Source organism: Lepidochelys olivacea (genome assembly GCF_965140295.1).
Source record: "Lepidochelys olivacea isolate rLepOli2 genome assembly, chromosome: 1".
Taxonomy (NCBI): Eukaryota; Metazoa; Chordata; order Testudines; family Cheloniidae; genus Lepidochelys; species Lepidochelys olivacea.
This window is the reverse complement of record NC_140411.1, coordinates 330,124,302-330,138,599: the sequence shown is the minus strand read 5'-3', so window position 1 is coordinate 330,138,599 and position 14,298 is coordinate 330,124,302. Positions and strand designations below refer to the sequence as shown.

Genomic DNA, 14,298 nt, shown 5'->3' with positions numbered 1-14,298 from the left:
GGAAGTTTAGACTTGAAATTAGACGAAGGTTTCTAACCATCAGAGGAGTGAAGTTTTGGAATAGCCTTCCAAGGGAAGCAGTGGGGGCAAAAGATCTATCTGGCTTTAAGATTAAACTCGATAAGTTTATGGAGGAGATGGTGTGATGGAATAACATGATTTTGGTAATTAAATATTCATGATAAATAGGCCTAATGGCCTGTGATGGGATGTTAGATGGGGTGGACCTGAGTTACCCAGGAAAGAATTTTCTGTAGTATCTGGCTGGTGAATCTTGCCCATATGCTCAGGGTTTAGCTGATCGCCACATTTGGGGTCGGGAAGGAATTTTCCTCCAGGGCAGAATGGAAGAGGCCCTGGGGCTTTTTCACCTTCCTCTGTAGCATGGGGCATGGGTCACTTGCTGGAGGATTCTCTGCTCCTTGAAGTCTTTAAACCACAATTTGAGGACTTCAATAGCTCAGATAGGTGAGAGGTTTTTCGGAGGAGTGGGTGGGTGAAATTCTGTGGCCTGCGTTGTGCAGGAGGTCAGACTAGATGATTGAATTGGTCCCTTCTGACCTTAGTGTCTATGAATCTATGCTGTATCATGAAAACCATGATTCATTTAATTGTGGCAAATAAATTTTTCCCCTCCAAACCTACAAGTCCTTATTCTGTGTTACTGTAAGGCCTTTCACGCTACTCCAGCGGTGAAAAGGTGTTTTAAGGTGGGTGCAATTTAAAAAACAAACCTGTAAGAGTAGGGAAAAGAGCTTTAGAGTAACTGAAAATCAGGCCCTTAGTCTATGCCAGTTTCTGTCAAATAAACTGTTTAACTGTTTACTTGAAATGACGTCCTGCTGCATCTGCCAAGTAAACTTAGATGGTCCTAATCATTTCCCACTATTTTAGCCTCTTCCCTCCTCATTCATCATGTGTTTGGAAAGAGGGGACAAGACTCTCTTTGGAACTAGCAACTTTCCTCCTTCACTGGCTAATAAAGATAGTTGCAGTCAGTTCAAAAGCATCTCGCATCCCATTTCTCTCCCCTTCTCTGGGACTAAGCTTGCCATCTATTCTCCCTCCCCACCTTCAAGGGACTTGGGTGGGTAAGTTGTTCTTTGTGATTTCCCTTCTTCTCCCAACTCTGTGCCAATCTAGAAAATATTAGCTGGAACTTCCTTGGGAGCTAGCAAATATTTCTCCTGAACTGAACATACTGCCTCTGCAAAGTGCCAGACCCTCTGGTTTACAGAGACTCCTGTGAAATGAGCAAATAGGACATTAAGCTACTTGGAAATATTAAAACTATCAGGCTGTTCTGTGTGCTGCTGTTTATCTTTTGAAAGCCTGAGTTGTTCATCATCTTCATTACAGAAGAGTATTTGACCTATAGTGTTCAGCTCATTTTTTAAATCCTTCCCTTCAGGTGATTCAAAACTCAGGCCAGCTGCCAAGAGACAGAGTTGCAGATGATTTCATTTGGGCACAATGGGATATGACAGAACAAAGACTCTTCTACATTGTTCCAAAGGTGGGAAAAAATTGAATCTCTGTGTGTTTTCATTTCTTTTTCATTTTTCTAATATGAAAGTTTGAGTTTAAAAGCCAGTAATAATGGTGTGAGTTGGATTATTTTGGGTAGTAAGAAGAGTAGGGTAATGAAAACTAGAGGCCTAAATTCAACTTTCCATGCTATTGTTTACATATGAGTATTTGCAGTGAGATATGATGTCAGTGCTTCCCAGGGAAACAGAGAGATTTTTTTTTAAAGGTAGTGCTGATGTGTGTGATAATCTAAACCTATTATAGCTAGCACATGTGCCCTAGGAATATGGGCTTGCCAAATTATGAGAGAATATCGATTGCAAGCTAGGGCATATAGATGTAAGAAAGCATAGACCATATGCACCAACTGAGGACATGGTTCTTTGCTAGAAAGTTTCAAACTGTTTCTCATTCTGACTAATGTGAATAGCCAAACTTAGCCTAAGTTATGCATGAACAAAAATGGACTTTCAGTGCTAGTTTGTTTCATCTTTTTGATGCACTGAAATTAGGTGGAGTATTTCAGAAAGGATGGGAAGTGTAATATATAATGAAGAGCTCATCTCTGCTCTACTTTTTGTGAGAGGCCCTTTGGAGTTTTGCAAAATAAGATACTGTTCTCAATAGCTTTAGTCTCTGTGGAGCAGAAGGTTATGTAACCTTCTAGTGTCTCTCTGCGTGTGACAAAGGAGTGTGACCGGGGATTGCACAAGACCGTAACCAATTCTAGACAGAAGATAGACAACTGATCTGGGACAAGAAGGAAGCATGTGTGCTGGGGAGTGCTATTTGAGGGTTTAGTGTATGGTTTTTGCCTTTTCTCATTCACTTGTTGCCCTATGCATGTTAGCAAACAGGGCTGAATGATGGACTTTCCAACCATCTCTCAGTCTGCGTGATGTGGCTCGATTATTATAATAAAAGTCTCTCTCTTAATTTTAGGAATCAAGGAATATCTTAAAATGTGTCCAGTTTTATCCTGATGAAAACTTTAATTTAATAGTAAGTCATAGATATAAACTTCTTGTCATATAGCTAGTCTGAGGAGGGATTTAGCTATATATTTCAAGGGATGATAATTATGTTTATTCCCAAGTATTTGTATTTGATATTTTTATTAACATGAATTATTATATAAAACCACAAACCTTGGAAACGTTCTTCAAAATGTAATGACCAGATTCTAATCTAAATCTATTCGAGTCACTCCACTGATTTTGGATTAACATATAATCGTAGGACTGGAAGGGACCTTCAGAGGTCATCTAGTCCAGTCCCCGCATTCCTCGCAGGACCAAGTACTATTTAAACCATCTAGAATAGCTGTGCAATCCCACTGCAGTTCATGGAATTACTCTAATTTTAGACCAGTGGAATTAAGCAGCACTTGCCAATCAAATTACCAGTAAATGGAGAAATGAAGGCCTGCTCCTGCTCCCATTGACTTGGATGGAAACAGGATTGAGTCTATATGTCACTGAGTGTTGAGGGCACCCTGTAGGTATCTGGGTTGGAGTCTTTGTGACAAAGCCTGAAATTCATGTTGGTGCTTGGGGCCTGCGTGGGTGCCCAGACGCGTGGGTGCCCTGACACGTGGAAGTGGATGCATCCCAGCTAAAGGTTTGGGTAAGTGGGTCTCTAGGGGATCATATGTGAGGCTTCTGTGTGGGAGTGAATTTTGCCCACAGTGCACTGCAAATTAAAAGGCAGACTGAGGGCTGATGAGCCCGGAGCATGACTCCCTGCCCTGCTTTACTTCAAATCCATGTAGCGTTGCTGCCTTGGAGCTCAGCTGTTTTGATGTTCTTCTCATATAAAGACAGTATGGCATCCCCACGACACACATTTTAAGTTGTTTTTAAAATATAAAACTTGCCTTAGTTAGGCATACAAAGACATTAAACGTTTACACTGGCTTGACACAAGCATCCCATTCCATAATTGTATAAAACCTCTACTGGGAGGGGGAACTATTTTCTGAGTTCTTGAATGACTTAAAAGGATCGAGTGGTGGTTGATGAATCCACGTTTTCCTTTGTGAAATTGGTGAGTTGGATGAAGAGTGAATGAGCCCGATTGATCCTTTATCTGCAAAACCAACCTTAAATACTGAATAATGTAGGTGTGTTCTGATTTTTGGGTTAACAGCTTGAAGCATCCCTGGACATCTCTTTAAGAGACACAGGATTAAAGTAAGTGGATCACAGTATTTTTTTTGTCTCATTTGTCAACGTGTGTGTCTAAAATTTGGTTTATTAGTACATTAACTTCATTTGGCATTGCATGCATCTTTGCACTGTATGACTTGAATTCATGTACCTGTTGTTGTAACCTGATTTATGTGAAGGTAAAGGGGAGGAAGCGGTGTCACATATGATCTTCAGACCCTCCTGAGAGCTTTCCCCTCCTTCATCTCCTTCCCTGGTATGGTGAAGCCAGACAAGAAGTTTAACACGGTCACAGGTCCCTTCCCGTTGGGAGCGGTTTGGCTGGAGAACCAAATATAGACTAAACCACCCTTCCTGGGGGATACAATGTCCCCATCCAAATAAAACCAACTTTCCTTAGTTTCCTTTTGAGGTCACATCCTCTCTACAGCTGGCCTGTGGCAGTGTTCCCAAAACTTCCATTCCATTTCTGGGATTCCTTTTCCAGCTACTGGGCTCAGCTCCAGACTGGTAATTGGGCAGACCAACAGCTCCTCTTTTGTTTCCATCTCTTCCTGTTATGAGGGAAGATAGCTATTTATATACCCTTTCTCTTTCCTAGCATGCCTTGCAGTGGTAGCTTACAGTTCCAAACTGTCCCCCCCAGCTAGCACTCCCAGCATGCTTCAGTACTAAGTAGAAAGCTGGAGCTTGGCAGTGCTGGCCATGGAGCCTACCTTACAGGACCAGTACAGTTATGATATAGTACTGAAGAAAACCAACTTCACAATTGCTAAAACTCATCTGAATCTTTGTGGAAAGGTCGAGAAATATGTCTGGAGGAGGACCATTTAAAAAAAATGATTTAGTGCATAATTTACTATTGATAGATTGTAGCTAATAATTAACACTGATGCCATATTAAATTTTTCCAAGATCTGTGAAAACTACAGCTAACATTAGAATCTGAAAAAGAACCAAAATGCAGAACTGGTAACACCAATGAAATTAGCCCAGTTCTGCTGCCCCCTTCCCTTATTTTGTGACTATTCCCATTGCAATCAGTGTGACTACTCACAGAGTAAGGTGCCACTTGGCATGTGGTAGATTTGGGCTCCAAACCTTTTGACCTTTCAGATATGGTGAGTGAATAAATTGAGACCCTCCAGCACAATTTTCCTTCACTTTGGTTCAGCTCGTGTGGGATTAAGCAGTATGGTGCAGTGAAGAAATAACTTACAGGCATATGGGATATCCCCTTTTTAAATATGGTTATGAAGCAATTGCTGCATTTAGATTGCAATCCCAACCCTAAGAGTAAACTAACAGAAACAGACTGATCAGTTGTTGTTTAATTAAACTTTCTTATGGAATGTTTAATAATAATCTAATTCTTATATTTCCCTTGTGACCTTTCATGGGTTCAGTGTACTCTTTAAAAATCATTGTGGATGAAGAAATGCATTTAATGGTCTCTATTTACTTCTAGATTTGTGAATTTTGGATACGATTACTCTCAAGACCAAGAGATGGAACCTAGATCTCTGAATCTGCAAGTTTTTACCAGTAAAACAGGTAATTAATAATGAAAAACTGTCTTGTGATGATCATATGTTACAGATTACTACACTGACGTGTAGTAGTGTAACTAATTACTAAGAAGTTTTAGGAGCCCATTGTTATATGTTTATGACTTAACTTTTCCTGATGTATAGTACTCATAGCAGATCTTGCAGGAAATTGTAGCTGTAGTGATTTTTAATCTAATGACCATGGAAGGTCTGGAGTAACTAACCTATCTTGAGCCAGGCACATGGTGCCTGATCCAAAGCTTATCAAAGTCAGTGGGAATCTTTCTGTTTGCTTCACTGATCTTTTGGATCAGACTTCTAATGCAGACTTCTTCAGATCTGTCAGCAGTGTTATTCAGTCCTCAGAGTCTGTTGAGCCGAGCCTACCAATTACGCTGATCTGTGGAGTGCACAGATGAGGACTGGGGGGAAGCCCGCATTCTTATGCTCACTACTGCCTTCAGTCATTATGTCTTCAAGGGTAAAAAAACCAAGTACAGGAATACCTTGTGAGACACTTACATTTCTTTAGATATATAAAATCCTCTAGATGCCCATCGTATTCTCTGGGCACTCATCCTATACATTTAAAAAGATTGGGCATAAGTATCCATGAAGTCCCTCAAAGTCTTAGCTTTCCCCATCAACCCCCAAAGCCTAGGACAAGTGGTGGGTTTGTCAGTGTGCCTGGCTCTAGCAGACTCCAAGTCAAGCTTCCTGCTATTCATTCGGAGGTGGTGCCCGCTCAAGAATCTCTGCCGATCTCACCTCCTGCTGTAGGACGCAGAGAGACGCATTCTCTCTGAAGTAACTGAGTCCCAGACCATCTAGGTTTATACAGTAGCACCAACACCTCAGACTGCTCCCAGAAACTTACTGGCAGCTAGAGCAGATCCCCGGGCAGAGATGTAATGCACATCCAAGGTGAAACTTCTTTTAATAAGCAGACGGCAACATTCTGCACGACCTTCAGTTTCCAAGCGGTCTCAAGGTGTAGCCCCATGTAAGTACATTATCGCAAGCGAATATTAAGCTGACAAAGGCCTGGATAATTGTTGCAAAATCTGCATCAGAGAGAATGGTCTCACCTTCTCTACCAGACGTGCATAGAAAAATGCTCTTGACTGCAGATGCTACCTGCGCATCCCCAGGAGCAGCCCAGGATCTAACACCACAACTGGAGTGGACACCTGTGCTACTACAGCAGCCTGGCCTACACTGTAGAGTTAGGCTGATGTAAGACAGCTAATTATGTCAGCGTGCACCCTGCAGCCTTGCTCTCGCCTCCGTAAGTGCCCTCCTGCACCAACATCATAACTCCACCTCCGCGAGAGGTGTAGGGCTTGTGTCAGTGTGGTTCAGGCAACGCAGTGTCCCTGTAGACACTGTTGCTTACAGCTGTTGGCTGGCATTCTTGTCCTGCGGAGCTGTGAAAGTGACAAGAACGCTGGCTCCCAAGCTGGGCTGCTGTCTGGTCTCTGCTCCAAGCCACGGTGCTACCCAGGCTCCCAGCTCAGGCTGCTGCCTGGGCTCCTCATTTCCTGCAGGGAGCCCTGCTCCCTCCAGGGTTCTGGCTCCCCACTACGATCTGGGTTGCCCCCCAGGCTCTTGGCTCCCCGCTAGGAGCATCACAGCCGACCAGACTCCAGGCGCATCTCCCTACTGGGAGCCGGCTGCCCCCTCCCAGGCTCCCGCTCCCCACCGGGAATGGGGCAGCTGCACTGGGCGTCTTGGCTTCCTGCTGGGAACAGGGCAGCTGACTGGACTCCAGGCACAGAGCTCCCCACTGGGTGCAGCTGTGCCCCCAGTGGGGAGCCAAGAGCCTGGGCGCGAGGGCAGTTGGGCTGCCGGTGGGGTGCTCCGCATCTGAGGTCCGGTTGGCTGCTGTGCTCCCCGCGGAAATCCAAGAAGCCCAATGCAGCTGCCCTGTTCCTAGCGGGGGGCAGGGAGCCAAGATGCGGGGAGGGGAGACGGTCTACTGGCGGGGAGCTGCACACAGAGTTGAGAGTCCTGGCTCTGTCATCCCCCATTTAAGTCGGTGGAAGCGCTCTTGCTGAGGACGGGCACCATCGACAGAAGAAAGGCTGAGCGGACATGAACCACTGTGGTGATTACTGCGGTGGTTGTAAGTCGACCTAACATAGGTTGACGTAAGTTTATAGTGTAGACATGCCCTACGTGCTCGTGCATAAACTGAGCACTGCAAGATCCTATTGCTGTAACCTCAATTTTTTTTTATCACCTCACCTCCTCTCTGCTGTTTGTGTCTCACTCATCTAAAATTTACTTTGTGAACTCTTTGGGGAAGGGAATGTGTCTTCTGTGAAGAGCTTAGCATACTTCAGAGGCTACAAACCATTAATAGTAGGGCTCTTATTCGTTCTGTTTTAAACTGTTTCCAGTAAAGAACTGGCACAATTTCAAATGGAATATTCTAGGCAATTTCCAATTTAATAAAAAACTGTTAGTGACCATAGCCTGTCTCAACAGTGAATGAATCTGCTTTTCCTCTCTCAAACTTCCGTAGCAGAAGAAAAGTAGCCCTGTTACTCATAGCCAGCACTAACAAGATAGAATGTCACTAGACCCCAAAAAACCCCGCTCACAAATTAGCGGAGATCAAACAAGTCTGAGAATTAACTTTTTGTTTTCCGAACGGCGTTAATGGTTATTTAACCATTGGTATGGTCGCAGGAACTTTGTGTGATTAGAAGTTGTTGTTTTTTTTTTTTTTTAACTTGGAGATTTTTATTTTCAATTTAGCTTATTGATCTTTCAGAAACATAGACAATAAGGTGGAATAAAAGACCCATCTCCTCCTCTGCTTCACTGTTTGTTAGTTAGCATATCAATGACTCTCCTTTGGCTCTGTTGTGCATTGAGTCTGTAAACAGGATAGATGCAAGCCATTTATGTCCAGTGACACATCGTGTTTGAATTAGGAGATGTTCTGATGCTGCAGGAGATATCTTAATGCAACATTATGGTTGAGATTCTACATGAACAAAAGTCAAGAAATTAAAGTTAGTTTCCTAGGAAATGTAACTTTATGCATATATGGAATTGCATGACTCCTTCAATGGTAATTTCATTGTCCTAATGTATAGTTGCCAAGTCAGAGTTTATAGTTGCTATTTCCTGACTCTTGTATGTCCTAAAATCTTATCATGGAGTTGCATGAGCAGAACTATATTTTTAAACTCTTCCTTTTTGTTTCTGGCTTTCCTTCTTCCCTGCCCCCCTCCACATTTTCTCATCTTCTCCCTCTTTGTTTTTGAAGAAGAAAGAGGAGAGTTTATCAAATATCTGAATATGCAACCTGCTGATCACACTTCAAAAGCAATTGGACCAAACTCTCCAACGTAATGACTGCACTTCCACTGACTTCAGTGGAGCTGGGTTCATTTATGCCATCACTTTCTGCAGAGAATTTGGCCCAGTGGTTTGTGTGAGACTTACTGCTTGTGAACAGTGCTGGAGTGTAAACTCTCTTGTTCTGTGGATAAACAGAAAAACGACAGTACCCTTTGCAACTTGACCACTAGCAACACAGTCTTTTCCACACCGTCCACCAACGTGTGTCAGTCGTGCAGGAACCACCAGCTGAGGCAAGAAAATAGTTCACTTTATGTGTCACTTTATATTCTGTCTTTGACCTCTTGACTGAGATTGCTAACGTGGTGTCAGATGTGGTGGCTCTTGTGAAATGTGTACCTGTCTACTTGCAACTGGACTGAGACCAATATCCCTTTATCTAAGTCACTGAAAAGCCATTGGATGGCAACTCTCTTTGTTCACTACCAACCTCTGAGAGATGAAAGCACGTGTATCCCGTTAGCAGTCTACTGAGCCATCCAGTTCTCTGGTCACATTTTGCATACAAATGCACCAATGCATTAATCTGAATACAAGATCATTAGTTTGCACGTTCAATTCAAATTGTGCAGTTTATAGGGCAGTGTACTCCACAGCACACTTTGTCCTTCCCAGCGTGTGAAAATGAAAGTGGAAGGGAAGACCGTGGCAAGAAAATAGCACTGAAAGAGGCCCAGAAAAGCCACAACCTTCCTGCTGTGGTCTTATGCCGCTGCTTTAAAAATTCTGCATGTTCCATAAGGCCCCAAATGATCAGGGACACCCCATCTATTTATGTTTCAGTAACTCAAATATCCAAGCAAAATTCTATCAAACTTACCAAAACTATTCAGCACGCTGGAAACAAACATGAATTTCAGCCAGAGGAAATTCTCTCTCTCTCTTCCCCTCTCCTGAAAGTTAAATGCCTCAGCCAAATATGTAGCATTACTAGTGCAATGCTATAGTACAGCTTCGTGCTCAGAAGTTCTAAGCACTTTTAATAAAGTGAAATCTCTTGAGGTTGAATTACAGCATTGCCTCTTGGCAGCTTTTAATAGATAATCTCCAGAAATTGGGGCTTCCTGTAGGTACCGTGGTCTGGTCAGTGGTTCAGACGGTGCTAGAATGTTTTCTACAGCAAAGAGCTGAATAATGCAGTTTCTCTGAATTCGAAGGATTTGCTGAGCCTTCGGAACCCAAAATTGCTTTACAGTGTATTTTCTCCTGCATTTCCCTATCTTATTATTCATACTCAACCTTTTTGCCTTCTTCCTCTTTAGCTAAATGTTATGTAAGCTATTACCTTGATGTATGCATATTTCTATAGTCCTGAAAGTTGTTTAAGAAAAAGCATCTTTGTTATCTTTAGTCTAAAACAGTCTTAGTTTTTAGGATTGGGTTCTGCAGCCTGTATCCATCTTCTGAGAAATATAAAGTGAATCGGTGAAGGCCGACATGTCTTATTCAATGAACAAGTATGATAACAAAACCAACCTTCATTTTAATCTCTTTATTTTTATTTTTTTAGGAAGTTTTTGTCTGTGTTGTAGTCAGGCTCCTGATATTCCTATGGAGGTCACATACTCCGTTTCCTTTTTACATAAAGGTACAGTTAATCTGTTTTATTCAATTGTTCATTCTTACTTTATTTTAGTGTGTCATTTTGTACCAGAATACCTTACAAAATAAACAGGGCTCTGCTGGGACCTGCAGCAGTGAAAGCAGCAGCCTGGTGGGCCGCCGCTCCCACAAGCCAGCACCCCATGCCCACAGCTCCTCTGGTGTGGCTGTACCGCTCCCCGTCCCGCACCCAGCCTCGCCCGCTGGGGCAGGCACCAGGCTCATCAGTAGCTGTCCCTGGTCACGCAGTGCAGTGGGCAGAGCTGGGGGCAGTACACCCATCCTGGAGGAGCTGCATCCACAGATGATAAATGTTGTATCCGCACAGGGCTCTAGAGCCCTGTGCCTGTGACAATAAGGCTCTGTGTCTGGGAGATGGAACTGGTAGCTCCTAGCTTGAGTGTCTACGGGTGCAGGTCAGCCCTGATTTTCACAGGCATAGGTGCAGCTCTCACTGACTTCATTGAAAACCATCTGCATAAATTAAGCTAGAAAGAAGGATAAGAGGTGACTTGATCACAGCCTATAGGCAGCTACATAATGAACAAAAATTTGATAATGGCCTTTAGTCACAGGTATAACAAAACCCAATGGGTGGAAGATGAAGCTACGCAAATTCAGACTGGAAATAAGGTACACATTTTTTACAGTGAAGGTAATTAACCAGTGGAACAATTTACCAAGAGTTGTGCGGATTTTCCTTCACTGGCAATTAAATCTAGATTGGTTGTTTTGCTAAAAAGATATGCTCTAGTTCAAACAAGAATTACTTCAGGGGAGTCCTGTGGTCTGTGTTATACAGAAGGTCAGCCTAGATGATCACAATGGCTCCTTCTGGCTTTATAATCTCTGGAAAATTAATCCATTAGTCCTAAGCGCTTCTTGGTAAGAATAGAGACTAGTGTTTCAGTCCAGGCAGAGGAAGATTTGTTCAGAAATATAACATAGTAAAGACAAACAATCTCAGAAGTTCTGTGGTTTGGATAGACTTGCATTGCTCCATACTCTCTCTCTCTAGTTATATTTTGCATATAACTGCTGTTTCATGTGTGTCTTCCCAGGTTACAGCAAAACCTTTACAGTTGCTCTACAAAGAACAGATTACCCACAAGTGAAGGAAGTAGCTTTTTTGAATCTCGGTAGGTTGCTAATTTAGCTTCTCTTGTTTCCTCTCCCCACTTTGAGAAGGGAGAGAAATTGTTAACCTCCAGCCTTTTGGTGGTCCCTCTCCTCTTCATAAGAGGGACATAAAGGCCCCCCCATCCCTTCTTAAGTTACGATATTTGCTACATTTTGCAACTTACTTGACTTCCATTTTTGGAACTTGATATTGCAATACCTCATACTGTCAGTGAGCAACTTCCTCTGAAGTTGACTTCTCTGGAGATCAACTACTATAGTGCTCTTTAGTGGCATGAGCCTCTCACATCCTCCCCTGGAAACCTGAACATGTCACCTATATTTCCTGTGTTAACACTGCAACTGCTATTAACTAACTCCTGTTATATCTCCTAGACATAACCTGCTCCAATAAAGAGAAATGGGCTGAGAATTCATAAATCCCAACCTCCCAAAGTAAATATTTTAACAGTTGCTCAAATTGATGGCTCTTTTTATTTTGAACAGACTATTATGTGGCTGTTTATTTGCCTGGCCACTTTCTACACCTTCTCAATACTCAACATCCTGACCTGATGTGCTATAATTTGTTTCTGACAGGTACAGTAAAACTTCAGTACTTTGGAGTCTTTAGCATCTCTTTTTATTGTTGGCTTTGGTGGAGACTCTGGAAAATGTTCAGCTCCCTTTGGAGGAGAATTCAGTTAATTTTATTGGCCTCGCATCTGCATTACTGTACATTGTTCTCCGAAAAGGCTAGAAGATTGGGATCAGGCAGAGTAAGACATGTATTTTTAGCACACTCAATTTTAAAAAGAAATGAACTTTCTTATTTCATCCATTACTCACTGTTAGCGTGTTATGAAATGAAAGAAGACCATTCAGTGAATTGCATTCTCTGCCTCAATTTAATAATTTTCCATCCCCTTATGCATGTTTATGGATGCTCCAGTGTTCTCAAATTTCACATGGAGATGCAAATTTGATTTTACATTTCCTTCCTCCAATTGAGTTTGTGTATGTATGTTGGAGTGGAGTGGGGAGAGGAAATCTGCATTTCCTTCACCTGATCAGAGTAATGTAATTTGTTTTGAAGTCTCATCTGAAAGGCACATTATTTCACTTCCACATAACAGTACTTTATAGGAAATGGGTTGTTTTTGGAAACAGAAGGCCTTTGTTTGAAAACAGAAGGCCATTTTTCTGACTGGGTAAAAGAAAGGTAGGGTGCTAGGACTGGTGCAGCTCCGACATATGCAGCAATGTCAAAAAGAAGCTCATAGCTGGTTGGAGGTGGAGCTGTAAATAAATATTTTCCTGCGGAAATACCTGAGGTAGGTAGGAAGCATTATTTTATTTTCTGCATGGTGGGTGTGATTTCTCATGCAGTGGGTCTGGAATTACATTGGCAGAAAAATGGAGTAACTCAGTGGTGAATCAGTTCCGGTATATGCAAAGTAGTTTTGATTTTGGGTTATGTTTAAATTTAGTACTACAAAGCAGAATCTCCCTGTTCATGTAGTTTGGCACATGCTGCTGTTTGGATGGCCTAATACAATGTGAGCATGTCGTTCTGGGTGGCACAGACTAACTCACTCTGCTCTGTTACTAAAATGGTGGCCATCTACAATAGTGATTCAAATTCAAGCAAGAGTTAGATACTTTGTTTCTCCCTCCCCAAAACAGAAGGCATTCAGTACACTACTGAAGTCCTAGGCAGTGGAGGTAGTTGCTTGCACTACTGAATGGATTCTGCTATCTGAAGGCAGTTAAGGAATGTCATTAAATGAATCCCATCCAGTCATTTTAAGCTTCAAGAACAATGGCCAAGAAGCAGTTCGGACTGAGGGCAGGTCTGCACTAGAAGTGCTATATTGGCACAGATGCACCAGTGCAGCTATGCCGCTTTAGCACATCTGGTGAAGACGCTGCATGCCGGCGGGAGAGCGCTCTCCTGTCGGCTAATTGCTCCACCTCCATGAGAGGTGGAAACTATGCTGGTGGGAGAACATCTCCTGCTGACGTAGTACCGGTGTGGACAGCGCTTATGTCGCTGTAATTTGCGTCACTCGTGGGTGGGGGGGTGTCTCTTTCCCACCTCTGAGCGGCGTAAGTTACGTTGACTTAAGCGGTAGTGTAGACCTGCCTTGAGCGCTTAGGCACAATGGTGATCTGTGCTATGGAATAAGACAGGTAGGGCCTGATTTTCAGATGTACTGAGCACTTGCATCTCTCATGGTCTTCAAAGGGACCTGTGGGTGCTTAGCACTTCTGAAAGCAGCAGGCCAGTAGGGTGGGGTGGGAAGTTAAAGTGGGTAAGGGGAGAGAAAACGCAGCAGGGGTAGATTATTTCTGACCATTGGAGACCATGAGATTGTGGGACCTGGCAGAGGGGAGAAATCTGTGGTCAATAGAGCTTATGTACACTCAAAGACCTTTCTTCCTTCAAACCCACTCCCTTCAGGTGAGGATGCGAGAATCAACGTGCTGCACAAAAGTTCCATCCAGTCCCCATTCAAGTCCGTCGTTTGGGATTGCTGCTCAGGAAGGATGTTTACTGTGAGAATAAATGAGTGCTCCTTGATGCAGTTCCTCTGTAACAGCAAACTGGACAGTGATAGACTGGCCGCGCTGCACTGTGCTCTTCTACATGTCAGAAATACAACAGATTTGGAAATGCAGGTGGGAATATAGCTTAATTCCTTATGTTTCTGGACATTTACTTTTTCAGTGCGAAAACGAGTGTGCTGGGTGCCTTACAGGACAAAGATAAAGGCATGTTCACTATTATCATCAAACATTTGTATTGTGGTAGCACCTAGAAGCTGACCAGGTTGGCCCCAACATGCTTCCAGTATATCATTATAATGGGTATAATGGTTCTCGTTCTGAAAATATTATTTGAGCACTGAGCTGCAGATGAAAGGGGTTCATTGGTCTGGACTGTTCCAGAG

At 42.9% G+C, this 14,298-nt stretch overlaps 1 protein-coding gene across 1 annotated transcript in view; it reads left to right on the top strand.

Moving 5' to 3' along the window:
* Positions 1-14,298, top strand: part of GSAP (gamma-secretase activating protein) — a 64,839-nt gene that overhangs the window by 19,272 nt on the left and 31,269 nt on the right. Inside the window, exons 9-16 of the mRNA XM_084642068.1 lie at positions 1,412-1,516; positions 2,473-2,532; positions 3,679-3,722; positions 5,167-5,252; positions 10,134-10,211; positions 11,287-11,364; positions 11,852-11,944; positions 13,809-14,026. Of these exons, the coding sequence (XP_084498194.1) occupies positions 1,412-1,516; positions 2,473-2,532; positions 3,679-3,722; positions 5,167-5,252; positions 10,134-10,211; positions 11,287-11,364; positions 11,852-11,944; positions 13,809-14,026 (762 nt within the window). The remainder of the gene's footprint in view (positions 1-1,411; positions 1,517-2,472; positions 2,533-3,678; positions 3,723-5,166; positions 5,253-10,133; positions 10,212-11,286; positions 11,365-11,851; positions 11,945-13,808; positions 14,027-14,298) is intronic.